Below are 10,796 nucleotides of genomic sequence, written 5' to 3'. Positions count from 1 at the left end.
CTGGGATTTGGATCTGTGGAATTTTTGGAATCCCTTCTTAAAATGGGCTGGGTCGGGGGTGGATATACAAAAAAATCATCCAGGTGAGCCCCACGGGTAACACTCAATCCTCTCCCCTGTACATGAGTCTTTACACACAGCATGCATCCCGGCAAGTTAACCTTTTAACCAATGCAAAAATCAAGTAGGTCCACTTATTCGGTGGGCCACCCTTATACGAAAATAATAGACAATTTAGACAAAACTGACAATGATCCAACATCCGGAGCAAAATAGGCCTGTTTGATCATCAGATGAACCACTCATGAAAATGAGTGGTTAAGATCAACCCACAAATGGTTCAAATACTGTGAAATGATTATTAGTAAGAAGAGTAAAACAAACGGTAGATTATTTAAACGGGCGCGTGGAATGATTCAATGGAAATAAACAGGAATGTTCCATCAACCGCCAAAAAGTCACCGGTGCGTAAAACGAGGCTTATATGGAAAAGGTGGTAGGTACTAAGAGTCAAGGGCCAGCTATGTGTCCCAGCCATGATCTTTAGAAGACATCTAAACCATACATCTGGTAGGTCTTCTCTAGGCCATTGGATGTCCTAAAAATCAGCTCATTCCCTAACTGATGTGGGCCAGACTATCTGCACCAGTGTGAAATCATGCTTAATACATCTTAAATCATTTAATGAGGCTTACCAGAGTTTTGGCATGGCCTGAAATTCGGTATGACTCCTCATCTAACCGAGACACATACAATGGACCGTTGAATGCTTGAGCCACATATTTATGAGCCTTACAAACAATCAAGAAGATTTTAATGAGTAGGCATCCATTCTCAACCATTCCTTATAGTGTGGCGCGCTTAAGTTAGGGGTTGGCCTGATTTTTGCACCCATAATCCTTTGCCAGAGAGTGCATCTGATGGACAAGATGGATATTTAATACATATAATTAATGATGAGAACTACATAGCTCCACCTCATGGGAAGTTTCAATAAGGGTGACTCCATGGAGTCTATTGCAAGTGGGACTTTTTTCACTTTGTAAACTCAATACATCCTAGATTAGTAACATCTAATCATCTTGTGGGCCTATAATTGGGGAAGGAGGTTTGGTGGGTCATCGGTCTATTTATTTATTTATTTATTTATTTTCTAGGAACATAAGCATAAAAAATTATAAAAGGAGGGCGTTTCTTGATGGACAAGTTGGATATGTGATGCACATGATGATGCCAAGATCGGAGATCAAACTCATGGAAAGTTTCAATGAGAGTGACTTCATGTTGTCTTTTATAAGTCGTCTTTTCTCATTTTGTAAACTTCATACACCTTAGATTAGTAAAATCTAATCATTTAGTGGTCTTGTATTTGAGGAATGAGGATGGCTAGGTTTGGCTTAATATATGCAAGAAATTTTATCAGCACAAAACTAAGCTTTAAAGATTACAATAGGAGGGTGCATCTCATGGACAAGGTAGATATCTGATACACATAATGGTGAGAGTGACGGAGGTCAACCTCATGGAAAGCTCCGATAAGGGAAATGATGTAGAGTGGGTTAGAAACAGTTTCATGGCAAAGATGGACTAGAGAAGGCCTAATCAGAGTTGGAAATGATTTGCACCGTTGGAACCTTAAAACAATCCTATCTCACAAATCCGGATGAGTTTTTGGACGTAACATATATGATTTTAGGGTAAAAGAATCAACTTTAGCCAACCAACCTGCTACACCGGGTTGCTCACCCCGGATTTGGGAGATTCCATTAAATTGATTGTCAAAAGTCCCTTTTAATTTCATTTTTACCATAAATATTAAGTTTTAGTTCGATTATAACTAGGGGTTTACACCAACCAAGCTAGCTCGGTTAGCTCGCTCAACTTGACTCGAAAAAGCTCGATTCGACTCGGTTCGAAAATGAGTTCGAGTCGAGTCGAGATGATTTTTTGAGCTCGAAAATGAGTTCGAGTAGGCCCCAGCTCGACTCGACTCGGATCGAATCCAGCTCGGATCGAACTAGTTCGATGACTCGGTTACTTTGTCATTGATGTTGCTCACCAACTGTTTGATAAAATGACTCAACGAAATGTGGCTGGTAGCAAGGAAGGTTTGGCTGGTTGGTGGTAAGGAAGGTATGTACATGAAACAAATACCTCTTTTTTTTTTTTCTTTTTTTTTTTTAAAAGGTTTTTATGTTATTTAGAAGGTGTTTGAGAAAATACTTGTAAAAACATTGCCTCTATTTGTAAAATAGTGGGATTTTGAAGTTGCAGTTAAGGTGTTCGTGGAAATGCCTCAATGGCGAACTCGGCTCGAGCTATTGACCAAACCGAGCCGACCAGGCCAGTCAGGCTCGAGGACCGAGCCGAGTCGAGTTCAAGCTGAGATCAGCCACTGTTCGAGCCAAGTTGAGCTGAGGCCAACTCGACTCGGTTCGAATCGATGTACATCCCTAATTATAACCTATGATATTTTAAGTTTTAGGATTCGTGCCCAACATGAAAAAGGCTTAGAAAAATTAGGAGAATAATGTGGTTAGGCCAAATTGGACACTTACTATTTTTGGTCAAAAACCATGAAGTTGATGTAGAGCGGGTCACGAACAATTTCATAGCCAAGATGGACCAGGAAAGGCCCAATCGGAGGCGGAAGTGATCTGAACCTTAAAACGAACGTATCTTGCAAATTGGAATGAGTTATCCGTCGTGCCATATATGAATTTGGGGTAGGACGAACTACTTTAGCCACTCAACCCTACTATGCCAGGTTGTGCACACCGAATTTGCGAGATTCCATCAGATTGATGGTCAAATTTCCATTTTATTTTCGTTTTTACTATTTATAATAAGTTTTAGTTTGATTATAACTCTTCAACCGTTGGGCTTTGGGAGTTGCGTCCAACATGAAAAGTGCTTAGAATAATTAGGAGAATAGCATGATTAAGACAAATAGGACACGTGCTATTTTTGACCGAAAACCATGAGGACTAGTAGAAATCACGACCATCTATAAATAGTAAGTTTACTATTTATAGTAAGTCACGATTTCTAGGAATTTTAGTCCTAGTTTAATTTTGAAACTTCTTCCAAGGTTTAATATCCCTACTTAAAGGGTTGTAAGCTCATTTATTTCATTCATCAATCAAATTATGAATTTTCTAGAATTTATTTCTATTTTCTTATTTTCCTCGTGGATTCGAGGAATCTCTATGAGGAGTCCAAAGAAGCTCCATGGATTCAGAGTAGTTATCCTTGAGGAATATGGTGATCGACCTCATCACATTCATCCCTGCGTCAGAACCCTAAGCCTGGAAGGAATGATGATTACTATTCACAGTAAGCCACGTTTTTAGGGTGTTTGAGTTGGAGTTTGAGTCTAAAATTCTATCCTAAGTTTGAGCTCATTGTTTAAAGTTTTATAATTTCATTTTTTATCATCAATTAATTTATTAGAAATTATTTCTAATTTTATCCCTCGTAAATTCAAGTAAGCTATGTGAGAGAGCTCTTTATATTCGGAGTAGTTATTCCCTAAGGAAGATTGTGATCGACCTCGTCACGTCCTTCCATACGTCAAGTGACTTCATCGTGCCTTCTGCAAGTCTAAATTTTCTCACTTTGTAAACTTGATATGCCTTGGATTAGTAAAATTTAATCATCCAGTGGTCCTGGGAAGGAGGATTGTTAGGTCATCCCCTATTTATTTATTTTATTTCCTGAAAACGTAAGCAAGAAATTTGATCACTCCCAGACTAAGCATAAAAGATTCTAAAAAGAGAGTGCATCTGATGGACAATGTGAATATCTGATACACATAATGATGGGAGCCACAGAGCTCAACCTCATGAAAAGCTTTGATGATGGTGACTTTATGATCCCTTCTGCGCGTCGGACTTTTCTCCCTTTGTCAACTCGACAGGTCTTAGATTAGTAAAATCTGATCATCTGGTGGGGAAGGAGGATTGCTAGGTTATCGACTTATTTATTTGTTTATTTTATTTTTTTTTAGAAACGTAAGCAAGAAATGTTTTCACCAGATGCTAAGCATAAAAGATTATAAAAAGGAGAAAAGACAAATGAGCGAAAAAATATTCCTTTTTAAGCAAAAATGTAGTGAAACTAGAATATGCCAAGAAGGAAATTTTAGCGCCATCCATTCTCACCGGCACGCCTTATATCCGTTATCTCCAACTTACAAAATCAACCCAATTTCTCTCTCTCTCTCTCTCTCTCTCTCTCTCTCTCTCAAAATAAAAAAATGAAAAAAAAACAGCGGACATGCTACACAACACAATTTTTAACGTGTGGAACTTTTTCTGGGTCCCACCATTATTACAACACAACTTTTAAACGTGTGGAATTTTTCTGGGTCCCACTATTTTATTTTATTTTGTTGGGTCCCACCATTATTTTTTTTTTGGTTAGATTCACACCGTCCATCAAATTTTCAGATAAATCTAGAGCATGAGACCAAAACTGAGGTACATACAAACTCAAATGGACCACACCACATAAAGCAGTGGTAATTGAACAAACTACTGTTGAAACCTTCATAGGACCAACCGTATAGATAAAATAATATTTTGTATTATTGTATGTAAAATCAATCACGGATCAACTAAGGGCGGTAGTATCTGTTTATTTATTCTCCTATAAATTTCCCAGCTGATCTTTGCAATGGACAAGCTTTTCTCTCCTCTTCCATATTCAAAGTCTGGTAGCCATTTTCAATTTGAAAATGGTATTAGAGCACTTTGATTGGGGTCCTTGATCTTTTGCTGTCCGTTCTCCCTGTGCGTCCGTTTGCAGCTGTATCTAGTCTTGGATCATCTGGTCTGTCACTTTCTATCTCTGACACATCATATTCAAAGTCTGGTAGCCATTTTCAATTTGAAAATATTCATAATATGGGCTGTCACTTTCTATCTCTGACACATCATATTCAACACCCATTGACAATGATCTGTTTCGAACGGATCGTTCCGGCACTGACTTCCATTGCAACTCTCCAGCAAACAGATCCTACAATCCCTAATTGATTTACACAAATATTACAAAATATCACATATTCAATGTGTATGCATCTCTGCATTAACCATTGGCATGTATAATCTAGAAGAAAATTTTCAATAGTTCGAACTTGAATCCAAGGTTCCACAGTCAAGATCATCCTCTTAGTGTGATTATGAGAGTTTTCCAAATCCACAACAGCACCCATCTATTGGATATAGGCTAGTGGGGCCCACTAATGGGCAATCACACGAGGTTTTTCCTGTGATTTTTTAATCTGCTTTTTTTTTTTTTTTTTTTTTTGAAGTTGAATTACAAATTCATCTTTAAACATATATTATATAAGGAAATAGGATGAGACTAGATAATCTCTGGGCTGATCGAAACTACGGACCTTCCTATAAATGGAAAGTGGTTCTTTGATGAAAATCATCCCAAGAAACTACAAGAGTACAGATAGAAAAGAGAGAAAACAATATTGTCCATCCAGCTCGTCCTTTAAATGATTCAAGCCGTAGATCAAAATCTGGGGACTATTTATACCATAGATTCAGAGGGGTGATTAGACCCATCTGCTCCACTGGTGGTTAGGTGGACCGCTGGACATGCGCCATTTACCATCGGCTTTTACGAAGGTCTCATATTGTGTAGCCCACTCTTCCACAACGACTTTCACCAACAAATTGATGTTCCAAATCAGCCAACCATCTTTGAACAAATAACCCAAAGAGCGATACTGGTGAACCTGAATGTTGAAGTAGATAACATTAAATTTACACGGATGTTATAACATCCCAATCAAATTACATTCCTAATTGATTCCAATGCAACTCCAGCCATTGCCAGAAGCGAGTATGGAGCAGAGTTGTTACAAATAAACGATCCAGAGTATAAAATCCGCATCGAAACATACCATTAGAGATTACAACCGAATTAAATAAAACCATAACAATGCGATTTATGCAAATTCCAAGAAAGCTGGCATAACCATAGTCTTGAGTGTCATTGAAGATCATTGTGGTTACGAACAAGTGCAGAAATCGAACCACCATCTCCAATAAGCTTCCTATCCTGTCATCAATGTCATCATGTTGAATTGTATCAAGTAGCTTAAATCTGATAATGGCTCTTGCAAGTTCTCGATCTCCTTCTGATTTATGTCCCTTGAATCCAAAACCAAAAGGCCTGTGGTTTTTTGCGGTTCTAACTTTAAAGATGTGAATCTTCATGAAAGTGATGCATTCGAGATCTTGATCTCTAATACACAGTTACTGTCAATAGTCAATACAAAGTCATTATGTATTAAAGATAAAAATTTCTAATACATTACTATGGTGAATTAAAATGAGAAGAACTCATCCTTAGGCATCTACCAAACAGAACCTGAGAAATGGAAGGAAATACCTTGAAGTGACAAATTATGAGGCCCACAGTCCTGCACATCAGAAAATGTGCAATTTCAAAAATGGTCGTGTTTTGTATGTGTGAGGCCTATGGTTCAGGTATTTGATCCATTGATCGGATGGGAGGGTTCTCTATAGTCCAGGGATGGCTCTATAATCTCCTGAATTTACAGAGCCCAATACTTCCATGGGTACCTACAAAATGGTTGGTTATTAGAGAAAACTAAGTAAATAAATTTAAAAAATTCAAGGTACCAAATCAAAATTGAAATGAGAAGTTTTGTTAATTCCAGGTGTGTGAGGGCCCCACCGTCTGCATGTAGGCACACCCACCGGAATCGAAATGAGGCCGCTTGACATTGTGTTTTAAGCGTACAAAACAAATGAACAGGTAGTAGAATTTGTTTTAATTGTCAATCAATATTGGTCCAGATCACGGGCACGTGTGCTTGTATGTGGATAGACAGGATTCCCATACATGTGGAATTGGCAAACCTCTTCAAATCTTGGGTGTAGATGTCTCATTTTCCTCACTTTAATCACTTACCTATCTCTGACGCACCCAATTTGAGTGCAACCATGAAGGTGAGCAAGTCTGAAACTAGGAATGGAATCATAGTTGGTGGAGGTTCGGTCTTGCAGAGGGCTTTCCAGACTTTTAATCTTACTAGAATAAGGATTGCAAGAAACTAATTAAGAACATCTCATTTTAAAACTTTCATTATAGCAATTAAAGGAACGCATGAATTGGATTCAAGAAGCAGCAAGCAAAAATATCCAGAGAGACGGAAGAAGCCATTTGCAGCATACATGCCGATATGGCACACATTGTAGATCCAGGCCATTCATTAGGTGGGGCACCCTGTGGAAATTTCCAGGCGCAAAAATGACACAGGTTGGCGCATACATGAGAAATTGGACGACTATAAAAAATGATTTGGTGGGCTATATTTCAATATATGTGTGGCCAACGTGATGAGTCAACCTGCCTCATGAATGGCCCAAGTCCCACACAAATGTTGCATAACGGCATGTGTGGCGAGAATCCCGGCTTTGACTTCTTCACTTGTGAATTACCTACGAATTTCTCAACAAGAAATCATTAATGGAATACCAAACGAACATACCATCTTGATTCGACTCCAGCTCTACGTTTGTTGGGGGAAGTTCCATTGATGATATTTCTGCTGAAAGAGTGACTTGGTGTTCTCATTTTCCCACTCTAAAGCAGCCCACCAGTCCCTCTCTCCTTTGATCTTCTGTATGGAAGTGAACAAGGGCAGCTTCTTCAATAACGGACATCTGAACAACTCCATCTCTTGCAAGTTCATAGCAGCCAACACCGTACTAGACATAATTCTTGTTAATTTGTATAATCTCTCAAACCTTAGCCTGCGTAATTGTGGAAAGAGATTGTCTGGCAGTGTGTCACCTTCAACAATCTCCACCATTTCATCACAAGATCCCACTGTAAGTTCCCGCAGCCCATCTAGATGTTCTGCCACACTAGAAGAGAAGAGACACCTCAACTTCTCACAGTATGAAACTTCTATTGACCTTAGGTTTTGAAGGCTTCCCTGTGGAACTTTCCCCCGGAATAGCATTTCCAAGTCCAGTAGCCTGTCAAGGTACAACCACTCCAACTGTTGCAATGCACCTTCTCCCACCTCTGTCCAGTCTATAACACAGTCCATTCCATTGAATCTGTAGACTTGGAGCTGTCTTAAGTTCTTTGAATCACCCGCTACCTGAGAAACCCGTGTTAGACCACCGCATCCTACAAAACTCAAGCCTTCTGCATGTTTTATCATCACCTTACTCCCAGGTGGGAAATGGTGACATTCGTGTATGCGCACGGAGTTATCGCCGCTTAGGCGGTCAAAGACCCAATCGTAACCGACATGGAAAGCGAAATTTCTGAATCTTGACCATCGTTGACAGAACACATCATGCTCCAGGCAGTCGATGTTCGGTATTGTGATATCAAAAGTAGACAAACGTGTCAATGATGCGACCTCCTCTAGCGAAGCATCACCGATGACTTGTGGTTCAGCCGCTGTGCTCCAATTGATATATGTTTTAAGCAGTCGTAGTTCCTCTAGACGAGACAGTCTAGACAATACATTGTGTGGAATACTTATAAGACAATCCAAGTTTGATAAATCCAACTGCTTAAGTTTCCCCAAATTTTCAAATCCCTCAGGAAGATTGCTTATGGCAGACCAAGAGAGATCTACAAATTCGAGTTCTTTTAGCTGCTTGAATGGTGGTAGCTCAACTAAACTTCTACAACGTTTTAAAATCAGCGCACGTAAATTCACTAACAAAGACAAGGACATTGGAAGCGATTCAATGGCAGTGTAGCTTAGATCAAGAATCTGAAGTTTAGGCATGAAATCGAAGAAGTTATTAGGAATCATCTTCAATTGGGCATTTTTTCTAAGTAATAAGGATACCAGCTTATGACAATTGGGCTGCATCGGAAGCTCCTCTATTTCATTCGACATCAATGAAATCCTCCCCATCTCCTCCCACATCTCCTCCTTGGGTGGCACCTTCAGTTCCATGCGAGCTCTCACCAGAAATTTCAACTCCTGAGACGTCGATGTTATCCATATTGCCAGGTCGCGAATTAAATCATGCATCTTGACATGTGTGTCCCCAGATACCCCCTCCTCAAGGAGGCATGCCTCCTTGATTCTTTCGATGACGGCGTGTCCTTTGTTTGAAGCATCTTCAAAGCTTTCAACATTGTCTATATACCCTTCCATGGTCCAAAATTTGAGTAGTTTTGGTATTCCAATGTTATAATCTTCTGGAAATAAAGCGCAATACAAGAAACATCGCTTGTGCTTATCATCTTCCAAGTGATCATAACTAAGTTTCAGAGAAAGGAATACATTTGGCTCCATACCTGGAATCTCAGGTGCAGATCCCCTCAATGCTCTTAGTGCATCCAGCCACAATTCTTTCTTGTCCTTGCGACGCATAGCTCGTCCCACCGTAATGATTGCAAGTGGTAAACCACCACACTCATTGGCGACTTCCTCAGCTAACGGTTGAATTCCAGGCAAACGAGCTACATCCCCAGCTTTGTCACAGAACAAATTCCACGATTCTTCACTTGTAAGAGTCTTGACTCTGATATGTTTGTCAGCCTCCATTGCATTGCTTACTTGAATAAATCGCGTGGTTATTGCAATCTTGCATCTATTCTGCACATTTGGTAGAGGAATCCCAGCTTCCTCTAAGTCGAAATCTCGCCAGAGATCATCTAAGATGAGCATGTACTTCATGTCCTTGAGCGTAGTAAAGAGCTTGTCTCTCTTCTGCTCGCCATCGATAAAAAACAAATTCAATTCATTCCCTATTTCTTTCTGGATTCTCTCTATCTTCAATTCCTTGGAGACAGTTACCCATAGTACAGTGTCGAAGTCTTGGGTTCCAACCAACCTATTGTTAATGGCTTTCATGAGGGTAGTTTTCCCGATTCCACCCATTCCATAAACACATATGATCCGACTCTCTTCATCTTGCAAGCATTGCCATATCTCTTCTAAGGTATGCTCAGAGGTGCTCTGCCCAGGAGGCAATGATTCCTGCTTCTCTGTCACCGTAGGTCGTGGAGGACTCAAAGCCACCTCACCAAGAGGTGTTTTCTCATTGAGATCTTTAACCTCGTCGAGAATTCGAACTGCCCTTTTACCCAATCTATAGCGAGAGAAGTAATTGGACCAAAGTCCATTAAAGAATTTTGGCCTTTGCTCGAACTCGGATTTTATCGAATCAACTTCCTTCTCAATTTTGATTGAGTCATCAATCCAGAGCGCAGCTTGGTGGGTCAGCTTCCTTCTTTTCTTCAATGGCCCATCAATGTCGTTTCCTTGGATGCCCTTGCGCTTGCATTTTATTTCTTCGGCTGCTCTTGTCAAGGCCTCTAGATGGGCCTCGGCGTTTATGACATAATCCAACTGCTTAGCTAGAGGAGGCCATAACCATTGAATGATCTCCACAACATGATCCTTCAGATACTCCATAGTAGAAACAAGATTGTGGATGGATGGGGTGTTTTGAAACTTAAAAAGGTGTGATTTTTTTTGGGGGTGGGAGGAGGGGGGGCGGTGTAATTTCGCTTTCAGAAGCTATCAGAAGAGGAAAGGAAAGGAAGATAAACTGTATAACAAAGCTATGAAAGGAGAAGAAGTGAAAAGAATGGAAGGAGAGTAATAAAACAGCTGTGAAGGAAAAGAAACAACTACAGTGGTGGAAGTTGTAAGGAGAAAATGAATTATGAACAGGAGTGAAGGAATAAAAAATAAAAATAAAAATAAATAAAAACCCCACTACAATGGAAGAAGTTGGAAGGAGAAAATGAAGTAAGAA

At 39.7% G+C, this 10,796-nt stretch overlaps 1 protein-coding gene across 5 annotated transcripts; it reads right to left on the bottom strand.

The window, feature by feature from the left end:
* Positions 1-5,750: 5,750 nt before the first annotated feature.
* LOC131237968 (disease resistance protein At4g27190-like) lies at positions 5,751-10,796 on the bottom strand. Of its 5 annotated transcripts, none has more exons than XM_058236104.1 (4): positions 7,541-10,796; positions 6,961-7,076; positions 6,415-6,608; positions 5,751-6,267 (listed from the first exon to the last, which is right to left on the bottom strand). In XM_058236104.1, the coding sequence occupies exon 1, from the start codon at positions 10,448-10,450 to the stop codon at positions 7,562-7,564; it is 2,889 nt and encodes a 962-aa protein (XP_058092087.1). In that variant the 5' UTR covers positions 10,451-10,796; the 3' UTR covers positions 5,751-6,267; positions 6,415-6,608; positions 6,961-7,076; positions 7,541-7,561. The 5 variants fall into 5 exon arrangements, with proteins under 5 accessions (XP_058092087.1, XP_058092094.1, XP_058092106.1 ...); XM_058236111.1 differs by having other exon boundaries at positions 5,751-6,081; XM_058236123.1 differs by having other exon boundaries at positions 5,751-6,608; positions 7,541-9,228; positions 9,328-10,796.

The sequence above is a fragment of the Magnolia sinica genome, chromosome 1, assembly GCF_029962835.1.
Source record: "Magnolia sinica isolate HGM2019 chromosome 1, MsV1, whole genome shotgun sequence".
In the NCBI taxonomy this organism is placed as follows: domain Eukaryota; kingdom Viridiplantae; phylum Streptophyta; class Magnoliopsida; order Magnoliales; family Magnoliaceae; genus Magnolia; species Magnolia sinica.
The sequence above is the reverse complement of the archived record's forward strand: the minus strand, read 5'-3'. Positions and strand labels throughout refer to the sequence as shown.